The sequence below is a fragment of the Chelonia mydas genome, chromosome 1 (genome assembly GCF_015237465.2).
Source record: "Chelonia mydas isolate rCheMyd1 chromosome 1, rCheMyd1.pri.v2, whole genome shotgun sequence".
NCBI lineage: Eukaryota > Metazoa > Chordata > Testudines > Cheloniidae > Chelonia > Chelonia mydas.
In genome coordinates this window covers 130,537,355-130,553,510 of record NC_057849.1, presented here as the reverse complement: position 1 = coordinate 130,553,510, position 16,156 = coordinate 130,537,355, and the positions used below count along the sequence as shown (strand labels likewise).

Below are 16,156 nucleotides of genomic sequence, written 5' to 3'. Positions count from 1 at the left end.
GCAGACAGAACTGTGCAACAATGCAGTGTGCTGCTTATTCTCTGACCCATTTTCATACATGGTATTATGCCTGACAGAAGGCATATTGTGGGGTAAAGAGAGCATGTCAGCTGCAGAACATTAGGGATGGGTTTGATGTCAAATATAAATGATGGCAGAAGTGATTGCAGTTTCTGCACCTTTGTAATCTGACACTTTCTGTTCCTTGTTTGCTAATGAATAAACAACAAAGTAACTCCTTTTAAGGCTATGTTGTAGGCTTCACATGTGGAGAGCTTTGATCTACAAAACAAGTATTAATGGGGTTTTGGTGGTGTAATATGATAATTTTTTGGAATTGCATAGTGTGAAATGCTCAGTGTATGCTATAAAATTTAATTGTCGCGCTTGCTATTTTCCATACATAATAACATTAAAGCATCAAATAAAAATTAATGAATCAAGTAAACATCTTCAGAGAGCTTTTTATAAAATGTGTTTTATATATTTCAGACAAATGTAGATATGTTGTGGCAATATGTTGGACCTAATTATCCTATTTCCCCAGTTTTACATCATTGCGACTCCACTGACTTCAGTGGACTTCCTCTCTTGATTTATACCAGCAGAAATCAGAATCAGTCCTGTGGTCTTTGGAGAAACTGATTTCCCAAAATGTTTATGGCTTCTTCAGGTCTCTCTCAAGAGTGAAAAATGGGTGGCTGTTTGTTTTAATTTTACTTTCATCTGTAAGCCATGGAACTGTAAAGTTTTATTCTAGGTCATAAAAAATGTATAAACATTGTTTTACTTCTTGTAAAACTTCCTTTTTTTCTCTCTGGCTGAGGTAAAGTCCTGTGCCTCATAGTGGAGATGCCATTTCCTTCTTGCAAATACCAGTTCCAAGGGGAGAATCCCTACAAGCGTGCCCTGATTTCTTTGATGTAAACCTCTGTAACATGATAAGGTCCAACTTCCAACCATACTCAGAGATTTGTCCACCAGCCTCCTGTTTTTACCCAGAGTGTTCTTGAGTGTATGGGGTTTTTTCTTCATGTAAATCATGTTCTTTGTCCTGTAGTGGAGGTGAATCTTCCTGTTTTTATATTTGACTTTGCAAGAATGCAGTTGGAATACTGGAGTGTTAACCTCTTGAATTTTGAAATAAATGGCGTATTCAATGGAACCCTCTTACAGTGAATTATTTTTCCCAAAACAGTTTAGTATAAGTGGAAGTTCCCTGTGGCTGGGTATGCAGTCTTCACGTTGCAATCTACTAAAACAAATTATTATATTTTAATATAATGGAGTTCCAGTAAAAGATGGTTTCCCTATATTTGTGGCATTTACATACTGCCACATAGTAAAAGGCATTCTTCACTTCTTCCCCAGCCACCCCCAAACAATGCATGCAGTGGCTGCTCTTCCTGCAGGTTACCTCCTGCAGAGAGTGTCTATCCATTTCTATCCATGAGTTAGTCAGGAGGAAGTAGCTAGAGTACTGTATCAGGCCAATAGGCTTCTTTCCCCAGAGGCTATGTGAATTACTTTGGATTCGTACCCACACATTCTACTTATGTAAGCTGTTGTTTTGGAATCCATTTCTTAGACCTGCATTGCCAGATTTGCTACACTTTCCTGTCTTTACTACATTTCCCTCAGCAAAAGCATACGTTATTAAGAGATTATTATGAATTCAGCAAGAAAAACAAACCTAAGCTTTACTGATGCATTTTGTGTCCAACATAATAAATTATAATATCTTTTATTAACTGATAAATTTGGAGGTTAAAATTTGATCCAGGCCCTATTTAATACAGGAAAGATTATTTCCAAATGTGGCCAAATTTCTTGACTACCAAAGACCTGGCAGTACTGTTTCTGTAACAGTGTAGAACTTTAAATTAAGCAGCTTTTTATTACAGTAGTTATTCTCAAAGCTAATATTATCTGAGGAGCTGTTTGCACATTAGCATCTCTGAGAAGTAGCTAATCATCTGTAATCTAAATACTGTAAATGCCTTTTCATAATTACTGTGTGCTAGTTGCTTTGCATGCAGTATAATTTTTTTACCCCTTTTAAATCATGTGAAACATAAATCATGTAAAAAACCTAGTACTTTTTTAACTTCATAGAATTGCTTTAGTACACTACCGTAAAGGTCAGCTTTCAACTCTTTGTCTTCACTGTATGCAGCACAATGTGTTTTTGAACAACACTCATGGCTCTCTCTCTCCAAGACCAAATACAGGAGGCAAAAGATTAATTCTATTATTATATATTTAAAGATACAATATAAAGTGAAAATCTACCCTGAGTTAGATGGCTACAACCCCCAGGAGTTCCATCATAGAGGAAGTTTATCCCTGTCCCACAAAAAGAGAGGACAGATGGTCATGTGGTTAATCTACTGGACTGGAACTCAGGAGATCTGTATTCAATTCTCAGCCCAGTCATAGACTTTCCATGTGACTTTGATCATCTTAGGTCCCCTTCTAAGGTCCCCTTTTAAATGGGGAAAACAATACTTCCTTTGTCTAGTTAGATTGTTTTATCTCTTGGACAGTTTACACTCTTAGGGGCAGGGTCCATGGATCCAATTGCAGGATCAGGTCCTAATCTAGAACCATATGCTGGTTTACATGGTACATTTAGGGCCTGATTCTCGTTTACTCCCACTTTAAGGCCCTTTACACTGCCAGAACAATGTAAAGAGACCTTAGTGTAAATGAGAATTAAGTCTTTAGTCTGAGATTTTCAAAAGTGCCTGAGGGGGCTAGGTACCCAACTCCCACGGAAATTCAATAGAGGCTGGGTGCTTGTCTCCCTTGGGCACTTAACTGTCTGAGCTGTTTCGGTGTATTCCTTGGGGCACAGGTTGTGTTTTCCTCTGTTTTTTGTAAGAGTACTGAACACATCGCTAGAACGTAACAAATTATTTATTGTTGTTATCCTCACTGTTTGTTTATTATGGCCTTGAGCACCCAAAGAATAGCGGGAGAATAGAATTTTTATCTTTAGCTAGGTAAACTGTTGGACCTAAAGAAATTGCAAGGATGAATTTTTCAATAGTTAACTCCACTGAAAGTCAACAAGACTTTGTCTTTGACATTACTGAGAACTATGAAATTATGAAAATTTTACTATGTCTCTTCATATAATTCTTTAACTGATTAAAAGAGATTTTGTATATTAAGAAAAATTCCATAGTACTTTCTCAGTGAGTATCTCTTGAATGTATAATAGCCAATGTTCCAAATGTGGGATAAAACCAGACTGTTAAAACAGTGTTCAAAGATCATATTGCTTAGGAAAAATTGTTATGTATTTAACAGAAATTCTGTCTATATTAATTTCATCCATGTGGGAATGTGGAGGGGGAAAGTTATATATCTGTCACCTTCTCCCACTGTCATTGCTCCACTGATGTGAGTTGGTAGTAAATTTATTGAAATAAAGCATTTTTAAACAATTAAAATTCTTGGGAGATTAGATAACCTTCCTGTGACTTTTGTGTTCCTGGTGTAGTTTAAAAAGAAAAGTGTTTTGTTAAAACAGTGTAAATTTTAGTAGCATTTACACATTGGGATTTTTCCCGTCTGGTTTTTCAAGTGCGTCAGCAACCAACCCTGGGGAAATAGCTTTACAAATTATTACCTCCAGATTGCAGAAAACTTAATTTTTTTTTTCAGCGAAAACTCACACATCCTGCATGGGCATCACTGTACTCACTGCACCATTTCAGGATGTAATTTAAATTCCCTAAATTCTTCTAGGATACATACATTGTTTTGCCACCTGCAGGAGCCGTAATTCTTAATGTTTAAAGCCCTAGATTTCTGAAACAGGAAACCTGAATCTACAAACAATATGTGCACATGCTGTGATTAGGAGCAGTCGTGTCTCTCAGCTGCTTCTTCTACACCTGTGCATAAAGCTTAATGGTGTTGCTGTGGCATTTAAACTATTGGCCATGGTAGGGAGTCAAGGATGCACACGGTCCTAGTAGCAAATCCTAGAGACCTGTGAAATGTTCACACAAGCAGGTTGCTGAGTTGGCTGATCATTCCTAATCCTCTTTTTCCCCTTTTCCCAGCTAACTGGGGTCAGGGTGCTGGATCAGTCTTTTCCAGGCTTGCCTGTCCAACGCTTGTTCCATATTCACTCCATTCTCCTCCGTTCCTAATTTTCTCCATTTCTTAAAAGAAGTGGCTATTCTATTATGTCTGCCCCTGGAATAGAGTGGGGGACTAAACAAAATATTCTCTCATAAATAATAGTTTTATATGACTCTTGTTGGTTGTCTGTACTTAGACATTAGATCATATTATAATTGCAGTTGGAGGACATCATCATAACTTTACTTTTTCAGCTTTTGGGGCCAAAGAGTTGTTTGGTCATGTGACAGCCCTCCAAGGATAATCATCAAGGCCCCCATTCAGGAAAGCATCCCTATTCAAATGAAATTTAAACATGTGTTTATATGGATAGAGTTAACCATGTGTTTAAGTTTCCTCCTGAATGGGGCATTGATGATTGTCCTTGGGAGCCTGCCACGTGACTAAACAAAGCTTTGACCCAAAAATATTCTATTTAAAAACATTCTGTTTTAGATCAATAGACACAGGCTGCAGAAGTTTTCTCAATGACCCTCTAGTAGCAAGATATCCTGATGCCTTAGAGTGGTATAGTTATGCCAAGATCCTGGGGTCTAAATTAATATTCAGATTGTTAAATAATTTAATAACTAATATGTACATATAGTTAATTTTATAGCTAATATGTAACATATGTACATATGTAACATATGTAAATCTAGATGGTGAAACCCATAACAAATGTATCTGCATTTTTTTACAATTCCTCACATGCCTGTTTGAATGCAAGTTTAGACTGATTTTATTGAGATCATTTTAACTTCATCATCCTCTGATGGATTGCATCCAGTTTTTAATGTTGTCAAATGGTTCCAAGGCAAGCTACAAAAATGTGCTTTAATTAGAGAGTTCTAGGGATTGATACAGATCTCAGATTTCCAGGTCATTTAATAAATGGCAATTACTGTCTCAACAAAACTAACACAGTACTGAGGAGCATAACTCTCACTATCACTGCCTACCTAACATGGGCCTGGAAGGATGGGGCATACCCAGCACTAAGGGTTGGATCTTGCTGCGATGAGCACCTCCCGTGATGAGCTGAGTCAGTGGGAGCTGAAGGCTCTCAGCACTGTCCAGGAGGTATGCAGTGCTTTGCAGGATCAGACTCTAGAAGCAATTGAAAAAGAAGTGAATGGATCTGGTGGCCATTCATAGAATCAATCATAGAATCATAGAATATCAGGGTTGGAAGGGACCTCAGGAGGTCATCTAGTCCAACCCCCTGCTCAAAGCAGGACCGATCCCCAATTAAATCATCCCAGCCAGGGCATTCATGGCCTTATTCTGTGAGGCTCTGAGTCCATCCTGTGAGCTGAGTTCCTTCCATCCCCAGTCACTTAACAGCAACAGACCATGTTCATCACTGTGGTGGGGGTGTTCAGCACCAGGCAGGATCCCTCCCTAAACCAGTTTTTAAAAAGCAGCTCTGTATAGCACGGTGTAACCGCAACTGAAATAGGGCCCGAGCCTGCCCAATGTCAAACCCTGTATTTTTCCAGTGCTTGATGTGGAGTCTCTGATTGCAGAATGTTCTGAAACCACTACTGGAAGGGATTCTTTTTTTTTTTTTTTTTAAACTGCATGTTGGGCAGATTTGTTCTTATAGAACGGAGCTAAAATAATGAATGTGCTGGTGGTGACTGAGGCCCCAATTCAGGAAAGCACTTAATTACAAGCTGAAATCCTTCCTTGAGTCCCATTAACTTCAATGGGTCAGAACAGCTGAATAGTATTGCTTTCCTGAATCAAGGCGTGAGCTTGCGAGGTTGCACATGACTGTTGTTGTTGTTGTGGACACTGGGTAGATTCTAGGCATACCACCATAGGAAGGAGCCTAACCCTTCAGTCGTTGAAGTTGGCAGCAAACTTTCTTAGATATTAATGGGAGCAGGAATAGGACCTCATTTAGATGATATTCCATTGGTTCCAGTGGGACGTCAATCAAGTATGGCATTAACATCGCAAAAGCTGGAGGGAAGGACCACTATTAAAGCGCTGAAATCCTTCAGAAATATTTTATTAAAACGGTATCTATCCACAGCATCGGATTATCCTTCCTAATGAGAATCAAAACCCTTTTGGTGCATTATTAAATTCTCTCTCGAAGCCCTTGTTATTCAACACTGTTATTGCAATAGTGCCTAGAGGCCTGTCGGGTCAGGGTCCAGTTGTTTAATTCAGAATAACAGAGTAACAACTAGCAACAGCAGTTGCTGCATAACTCGTGCTAATTTTCTATAGTATCAGTATATTTGGTAGTCAAAGACCAGGAGGATGGTCTGAGCAGTGTAATGCAATTGGTAGCTTACTTCCCTGCCCTGTGCTGGGATCATGCCCAGTGCTGCTTTTACTTCCCTTCTCTCATGAGCAAAAAACTCACTCATAGAATAAAAAACAAAACTCAGTAGATCTGTTTCAGAGACAGAACAGGGAATGGAGAGATACTGCTGTAGGCACCATACTATCGGTGCTAGACAGCACTGGAGCCTCTGCAAGGAAAGCACTGGGTTCTTTTCTCAGGGGACAGGTGGATGATGGATTTGTCTGATCTAATCTTCCAACATCTTTGTGAAAAAACTGAGTGCTGCAAACTGTTCCTTACAGTTTAAAACTCGTGTAGCGGATGTTTGGGAGACGTAAATAGGGTCAGGGAGCTCACTGGCTTACGAACAAAGAAGATACCAGAATTTATTTTTGCTGTAAAACAACAAACAAAAAAATGTTTCAAGATGGGTAAACACAGTTGTTGTTCATCTTGACAGTATTTAGTATCAAAATACCAGTATGCTTGATGTGTTAGAATAGGCCACAGAAAATTGGAAATCTGCAGACATTCCAGGTCTGCTTTCTACAAGATAAAATACAAAAAAGTCAGTTTAGTGGCACTGCAGCTTGGTAAGAAGAAGAATGGTGTGAAAGCTATGGACCTAGTCTGGGAGTTAGGAGACCTGGGTTCAATTGCTGACTCAGTCCAGGTGTTTTACCTTGGGTAAGTCACTTAATGTATGTCTACACTGTAGTTGTCATAAATATAAAGGGAAGGGTAAACCCCTTTAAAATCCCTCCTGGCCAGAGGAAAAATCCTCTCACCTGTAAAGGGTTAAAAAGCTAAAGGTAACCTCGCTGGCACCTGACCAAAATGACCAATGAGGAGACAAGATACTTTCAAAAGCTGGGAGGAGGGAGAGAAACAAAGGGTCTGTGTCTGTCTATACGCTGCTTTTGCCGGGGATAGAACAGGAATGGAGTCTTAGAACTTTTAGTAAGTAATCTAGCTAGGTATGTGTTAGATTATGATTTCTTTAAATGGCTGAGAAAAGAACTGTGCTGAATAGAATGACTATCCCTGTCTGTGTGTCTTTTTTGTAACTTAAGGTTTTGCCTAGAGGGATTCTCTATGTTTTGAATCTAATTACCCTGTAAGGTATCTACTATCCTGATTTTACAGTGGTGATTCCTTTACTTCTATTTACTTCTATTACTATTAAAAGTTTTCTTGTAAGAAAACTGAATGCTTTTTCATTGTTCTCAGATCCAAGGGTTTGGGTCTGTAGTCACCTATGCAAATTGGTGAGGATTTTTACCAAACCTTTCCCAGGAAGTGGGGTGCAAGGGTTGGGAGGATTTTGAGGGGAAAGACATGTCCAAACTACGTTTCCCAGTAAACCCAGTTAGAGTTTGGTGGTGACAGTGGATATTCCAAGGACAAAGGATAACATTAATTTGTACCTTGGGGAAGTTTTAACCTAAGCTGGTAAAAGTAAGGTTAGGAGGTTTTCATGCAGGTCCCCACATCTGTACCCTAGAGTTCAGAGTGGGGGAGGAATCTTGACAGTAGTAAAAGACTCAGGCCATGGCCACTGATTGGGCTTGCGGAGCTCAAGCTGTGTGGCTATAAAATTGCAGTGTAGACATCTACTGAGACTCGGTGCTGTGGGATTTTTATTGCAGTGTAGGCGTATGCTCAGGTCTGGATTTTTATAGGTATTTATGTGTTGTGGCGCTCAGCTTTGCAGCACCTAACTGTTTTAGGAGGTTAACTCTCATTTTCAAAATGGATGTAGACATTTAGGAGATGAAATCCTGCCTAAATCCCTTTATGAAATTGAAAATTAGGCTCCTAAATCAATTAGGCATTGCAATGCTGAGTGCCGCAGTGCTTAAATATCTATAAAAATATGGGCCTTCATCTCTCTCTGCCTCAATTCCCCATTTGGAAAATAAAGGTAATACCTCCCTTCGTTGTTGTGAGGATAAAATCCATTAATAATTGTGAGGCACTCTGATATTGTGGTGATGAAGGCTAGATAAGTACCAAGATAGAAAGAATGAACTAATGAAAGACCATAGAGACAAAGCAACACAGTTAAGAATTTAAAAGATGAGTCCTAAACTCGATCCTGAATGGGCTTGCAAACAAAAAAACAAAACAGCCTGAGTTAGGAAGAGAATTTCCAATGTAACTCTGAATTTATTCAAGTCTCTGTACCCTATCAGCATAGTTCTTTTTTATATGATCTCCTTGTGTGTGTTTTTTCTTTCTTCACTTTTTTTTTCTCAAAAGGTTTTGTACTGGCACCAGTGTATCTTCATGTATAAAAGAGTCTATTGTCAACTGGTAAAAGTCACTATCCATCCATGTTCCCTGCTCCCCTGGTAAAAGGCAGGATAAAAGGTCAAAACTGCCCTGAAAATATTCTGGCTTTTAGAATGTGTTCCAGCCCCAATGAAGTTAAAGCCTGAAAAGAACTTCAATCTTCTCATCCAGTGCAAGATTGTCCTTTTTGTTATATTTTCCAGTCTTAAATTATTATTCTAATTATTATTTATATAATGTAATTACATGCATATATAATTATTAACATCATTGTTATTTCTATAAATGTTTATAATGCAAGAGTACCTAGAAGCTAATTAGACTGGGGCCTATTATACCAAGCACTGTTTTAAACACATAGTACTAGTAAATGATTTGTCTCAATGAGGCTTCCATCAAATCTTGTAGGAAACACTTCCACAGCTTAATAGATCTCACTGTGGGACGTTTTCCCCTTTTGGTTTAGCCTACGTTTTTCTTTCCTTCTTAGCTTCCTTCTATGTTATACCCTCATCTGGATGCATCTCACACACAATAAAAGTTTATAATTGTATATAGTGGAAAGCCAACTAACCACTTGGAAAGAAATCAGAAAAGTAGCAAAATAAATTATAAAGCATGCAATTACATCCATTTGGCAGAGGGTAGACTGAAAAGATGACACTTGCACAATACCCTGAAGTCTAACAAACTTAGGCTCTGATAGACCCCCAAGAGACGTAAGATCTGCAGTTGAGATCTCTCCACCAACAACTTGCTTCAGGTCCTCAAAAATGAACATTAAGGGACTGTCAGCAAAAATGCCTTAACAAACCTCATGGCAATGAGTCACATTAGTCTTTTAAGTCCTAAAGCATACAACTCAATTCATTAAGTCAAAAAACAGACTGATGGCATTTCCACATCCTCTATCCTTAAGCAATAAACCATTCCTTGTCTAGGGACAATTGAAAGTTCCCAGAGTATCCACACATCAGTGAATCATTTCTTAAAGGTCCATTTTTCATGGTTGGTTTCACATACTAAGATTTTAAAAGGTACACTGGTTGGGTGCAGGTGAAATGCGTCAGTGGAAATTAGTGAACCGGTTGGTTCAGCACTTAAGTAAAGCACTTAAGTAAAGAAAGAGGCAAGTGTCTTGTGGATTGTTTAATAATTCCTTTTCAGGTTAATGTAAATATTCGTGAGTGTTCAAAGTATGTCTCCATCAGTTACAAAGTATTTAGTATGTTATGACTAATGTGTTTGGTTTGAAATTACAGGTTTATGTAACTCAGCCGACAGTTGGATGATTGTTCCAAATATCAAACAAAACCACTACACAGTGCATGGGTTACAGAGTGGCACTAAGTACATCTTCATTGTCAAGGCCATTAATCAGGCGGGCAGCCGAAACAGTGAGCCAGGCAAGCTGAAGACAAACAGTGAGTAACAGGGAATCCAGCAAACACACCGGCACTCCCACACTCCCTCTCCTCCCCACTGTCCTTCATAGGTTTGATACTTGAAAGGCGCAGGAGTATAAAGCAAGTTGCCTTGTTTAAAGTGCTTTGCACTTAAGCTGTTTATTTTTCACCCCATTCAAGACTGCCAGAGTCTTCAACATGACAACACAGGGATCTCTTTTATTCTGGAGGTCCACTGAAGTGTCCACATCATTGAAAATACCACTAGCAGTAGCAACATCAAGAAGAAATTATTGAAAAGGTTTCTTTGGGGTTTTTTTTTTTATTACTTCTCATATTGTCTTGCCCTTTTCTTCTACCGTTATAGGACATTTTATTTCTTTATACATTTAATAGGATGGTCATTATATTGTTAAAATGAGCTAAATTGGGTCCTCTTGGATCCCTGTTTTATGATATTGGGAGCCTCCCTGAATTTATTATAAAAACTATGTGGAGGTGATGGAATCAGAGATCTCACTTTTAAGAAAGTAATTGAACAAAATTATTAGTGGATATAGCATAGCACTTTAAAGCAGTGGTTCTAAGCTTTTTTCCATCTGTGGTTTCTTGTCATTCCCTAGCCAATCCCATGATCCTTTTAGACTACAGATGAGTTTGGGTGTTGGGTAGAGAATGTTGGGGCTGGAGGGGCAGTTGCTGGGGGATAATGAAAGTGTTGGGAGATTACTCTGGGGGAGCTGGTGCGTTTCTTCTTCCTCCCCTGTCTAGCTGGCCAGCACTCTATCCCTAAGTTACCGACGTATATAAACAACATCTGCTACTAAAAAGAATGTATGTAGCAGTAAATACAGTTTTAAGTAAAGCAGGCATTTCCCTTCCTCTGAAGGACCCATATGGGAAATGGCAAACTTTCTTCTCTTTTCACTTCGAGACACAATGTGACAGACAAGCAGTGTTTATCGTCAGGTACCTGTGACATGATCTGGCCTGATGCAAACCAGTACAGAGAAAGACATGTTTCAGATGATACTTCACTAATACAAAGACGAGAAAACAGGTAGAGAGACATGTAGAAGGTATTTTGCTGATACCCAGTGGTAGAAGCAAGCAGATACTGTTAGCATCGGTGGGGAAAAGACCCTTTAGAACATAGGCTATGACACATGTAAATCTTACCCTTGTTATCTGCATAATTCTATGTATGTTATGAAAGAAAAGATACCCCTACATCTAAAACCATTCCTTCATCTTTAGTATCAAAGTAATAGTGATTGAGACAGTGTTGGCCTAACCTTTTCCTTTAAATGCTTAGCCTTTCTGATTTCCTAGAGATCTGAAATAAAGCATGTTGAATATCACTTTTCAGATCTATTTCATTCATCTTTTTATGCCAACTTCAATTATTTCAATTCCCCTGCATAAGAATTACTTAGCTCTTCTTTCACAAACACTAAGGAATTCACATCTTGATTTAAAGTGCACATTTATCAATAGCGTAAGGTCACAGAGCCACTGAGAATGCTCATTTCCACTCCCCACTCGTGTAATCAGATCTTCCACTTATAAGAAGATTTGCCTTTATATGAAAGAGGATAAAGGAGAAAAAAAGACTCTTTTGGCCACTGGTGGTATATTTTTACCAGTTGTCCTTCAGAAATTCTCTGGCAGAAGTAAAAAGATCTTTCTGCTTTTTAACTCAGGTAAGCTTGTCAGAGTCAGAGCAGGCATTATGTATCTACAGAGTTCGGTTTACCAAACTGCTTCCTGTTATTGTCTACACACCCTGTGCTATGGCAGAAGATACCTGCCAACAGCAACAACAGTAATGTTTTTACACCATATTGTTTGGACCAAGTTATAGTTCATTTCCTTCGTTTTAATTCACAATATCCGTGATTGTCGGCAACCCAGTGTAAATAAAACCGAGAGAGTGAATGAACAGACCAGGATAGAACTTCTTCTGATTTTCAAACTTCATTTTATGGGATTATGAAGTAATACATTTTTTTGCAATAGTGATAAAGCTATTATTGTAATTTTTCATTCTTGGCAAACTAATAAGAACGTGAGGCACTCTAAAATCTAGTGTATAACAAAAAAAGTCATAATGAGAGATTGCGTGTTTATTGCAATTCAATTGTAATTTCAATTACATGAAAGATTTAGAGCAGTGGTTCTCAAAGCTGGTCCACCGCTTCTTCAGGGAAAGCCCCTGCCAGGCCGGACCAGTTTGTCTACCTGCCGGGTCCGCAGGTTCGGCCGATCACGGCTCCCACTGGCCACAGTACGCCGCTCCAGGCCAATGGGGGCTGCAGGAAGGGCGGCCAGCACATCCCTTGGCCCGCCCTGCTTCCCGCAGCCCCCCCCGTTGGCCTGGAGCAGTGAACTGTGGCCAGTGGGAGCCGCGATCGGCAGAACCTGCGGACGCGGCAGGTAAACAAACCGGTCTGGCCCGGCAGGGGCTTTCCCTGAACAAGCAGTGGACCGGCTTTGAGAACCGCTGATTTAGAGTATTCAAGTTAGCTCAGACAATGAGCATGACTTTAACACGGGGCTCTTCTTAGATATAGCTAGTACTTCAATCTATCTGAACACTAATCGACAAAGATCATCCTTTTGTTGAGTTAGAAGGCAATTTGAACTGGTATATTTAAGTCTGGGCCTGTTTCAGTCCAGGGTAATGTTCCAGAGAAGAAAACGTGTCATATTATATAGTCTTATCTGTTTAACATCCAGATTTTATTATTCAAATATATGACCTTACGTGTGTTTATTAAAATTAAACAAACCTTTCCTTTGTCATCCTTCTGTGTGTGCCCAGGCCAGCCATTTAAACTGGACCCCAAGTCTGCCCACAGAAAGTTGAAGGTGTCCCATGATAACCTGACAGTGGAGCGTGATGAAACTTCTTCCAAAAAGAGCCACACACCCGAGCGATTCACCAGCCAAGGGAGCTATGGAATAGCTGGAAATGTGTTTATCGACAGTGGACGGCATTACTGGGAAGTGGTTATAAGTGGGAGTACATGGTATGTGTCACATTTTTAATTACTGTAGTACCAGAAAAAGTTGCATTTGTTTCCATGCTAGTACATGTCAGTGCTTCCTAAACAAAATTGAAACATCATTCTTCAGTAAGAATAACAGATTGAATATGAAAGCAGCTTGATGGTCCAGTGGTAACTGCTACACAGGGGAGTCAGATTTGGTTCCAATATCCCTAGAGAATGGGAATGCTGTGAATACATGTCCCACAGTGGGCTGTACGGTGTAGGGGATGAAGAGGAGCATCCCTTCATTGGATGTCATGTGGAACAGGGTTTGTGGCCTCTGGGGGTAGCTGTATCCACAGTGTTTGGTCAGAAAGAGAGACACCATGACATGGGATTCAAGGGTTGTGATAGTGCTAGAAATAAATGGAATGGAAAATTGGTGGGGCCTGGAGTGCCCACCTTCCGTACAAAGAAAAGTGCACATTTGCTAATGCCACCACATAACAGGCAGAAAAATGCTTAATAGTGTATTTAGCATAAAGCAACAAAACACAGCTGATATAGAACAAACCTACAATAACACATATGAGGTTAGCCCCTGCTTCCACTTGAGGAATGTAAGCCATAAAAGCTTCTTCCCTACAGGGAAAATCAGGCCTTCATGCAGGGTGCCCAATGATGAGACTTCCCCTGGAGGTCATTGTCTTAGTCTGTTTCGCCAGGACATCCCACCAATCCTAACACTTGTTTGGCAAAGGAATGTTGTCTCCTACAGTTGCCTCATATGGCCCAATGCTCAATCCAATAAACTTGATGCTTGAATCTACATACCTCACAGAGACCTGGCAGAAGAGGTTCTATGAAGGCAGAAATGGGCATTCCATGTACACTTTGATGCTTTTTCTCCTCTTTCTGCTGCACCATGTATTAAATCAGCAATAGGAGATCACATTAATAGCAAATGCAACAATAGAAAGTTATTTGGTTTATTTCATTAACGTGCCCTATATTCTTCTGTTCAGGAATGGAAATTTCCAGACGAAGGATTAGAACTCTGAGCTGTTTAGCGTGCAGCAATTTTCCTTGTCAATAAAAAAGGCCTTTATCATTAGCTAAGTGTTCCAAAAATTGCCATAGCATCCAAACTGTAAATAGCAATGTGGATGACAAGATTTGCATGACCTGCCAGTCACAACATTGGGAGCAGGGAGGAATATTAATTAAACGTGGTATTATGGTTATCCTTCACTCAATGAGAACGTAACATGCATAAACAAAAGAGGACAATGCATTCCTTAGAGTCTTTCAGGGTAAAGTTTAGCCGTTATTGATAAAAAACAGCATGGCACAAACCATTGGTTTTCTAGACTGTTTTTGTTTTACAGGTATGCAATTGGTATTTCTTACAAGACCGCGCCAAAACATGAGTGGATCGGAAAGAATTCTGCCTCTTGGGTGCTTTGCCGTTGTAATAATGCCTGGGTGGTGAGACATAACAGCAAAGAAATTCCTATCGAGCCTGCTCCTCACCTCCGTCGTGTTGGGATTTTGCTGGACTACGACAACGGTTCCCTTGCCTTTTATGATGCTTTGAACTCTCTACACCTTTACACTTTTGACATAACCTTTGCACAGCCTGTGTGCCCCACATTCACTGTGTGGAATAAATGTTTGACAATTATAACAGGCCTGCCTATCCCAGATCACTTAGACTGCACTGAGCAGCTTCCGTGACTGCTAAAAGCAAAGGGATATAATGTCAGTTTTCCAGTGGACTGCAAAAATACTGCCCACAGGAGCTATTTGAATATGTGGCGTACAAAACATCCCTGATGATTCCAGCCAGAACTGAAAGTGGGTATCTCTCTTTGCTGTGTATTTTGCATTAAAGGGCAAGAAATGGCTTTAATAATTTCTCAGAACTATTTTGTATTTAGTCTCTTACAGGAAGATTTATAAATTATTTATATAAAGAACTCCCCAATTTGGCTATTTGGATTACAATTCATTGCTTTTGCACATTAAGGGCCCCATTCACTAAAGCCTTTTCTACAGTTTTATTTTACAAGGGACAACTAGCAGGAATTTTGTTTCCTGGAAACTGTGCAGCGGACACATTGATATACTGTTGATCTTACATTAAACTCCAATCTTATTGTGTGCAACATCTCTCTACTTCCGTTTTGCACACCAGAATGTGCATACCAAAAAAATGAAATAAAATAAACAAGGGAGGAAATGGAGTTATCCAGTACAACAAAAGAAGAAGGCTTTCTTTACTTCTGTTCACTAATAGGTCTGCATGTAAAACTTATTCATGAAGAAACATATGGAATCCCTTCTAGAAATGTCAATGGATAAATCATCCAGTGATTCCCATCTATCGGTGCTTCACTTTTGTCTCTGGGAAGTTCAGTAAGATCACTGAGGATTTGTAAGACTGATATCATCTCAGAAAATCAGCAACATTGGAGCAGCGCAACCAATCCAAGGTCTGACTATATCCTGATTTGATGAAATGATGTGTCATTTAAGGTTCCATTATAATTGGAGATGGCTTAGTTCTGACGGTCGAGGTGTGGGTGTATATCACTGATTTTACAGGTACACCACAACAATCCAAGCCCATACATCTGAAATGAGAGATGGACTACTTACAACTGATTTTAAACTAAATGCAAGAGTTTCAGTGCATCGCACTGTAGTGTATCAATAAAGAAGAGCAAAGATATCTGGTATATGGATGTTGCATTGAGAAGCACTGTACTGACGTTCATCATAAAATCAGCCAATGAAACAAAAAATGCGTATTGTTGCATTGGGTTGTTTGAAGGGATAGAGTTCTCTTTGTGAATGAGGAGTAAATGACAGCTTTGCAGCAGGAACGTTTGTCTGTCTGAGTTTCACCTGCACATATGGGATCTAAGTTAGCCCTGGTGTTAGTGGCTGCAACTCCACTGAGATAAGTAGAAGCTGTACGCACTATATATCCCAAAGCTGAATTTTGCCCATTAATT

General features: G+C 39.4%; 1 protein-coding gene across 9 annotated transcripts in view; it reads left to right on the top strand.

Moving 5' to 3' along the window:
- Positions 1-15,835, top strand: part of MID1 (midline 1) — a 317,531-nt gene extending 301,696 nt beyond the window's left edge. For 7 of the 9 annotated variants that reach the window (XM_027822566.3, XM_037900037.2, XM_043537805.1 and 4 more), the window contains 3 exons: positions 10,000-10,161; positions 12,968-13,175; positions 14,525-15,835. In XM_027822566.3, the coding sequence (XP_027678367.1) occupies positions 10,000-10,161; positions 12,968-13,175; positions 14,525-14,873 (719 nt within the window). In that variant the 3' untranslated portion in view covers positions 14,874-15,835. Of the gene's footprint in view, positions 1-547; positions 1,719-9,999; positions 10,162-12,967; positions 13,176-14,524 lie in introns of those variants that run through there. The other 2 variants (XM_043537806.1, XM_043537807.1) reach the window with 1 other exon arrangement.
- The last annotated feature ends 321 nt before the right edge of the window (positions 15,836-16,156 follow it).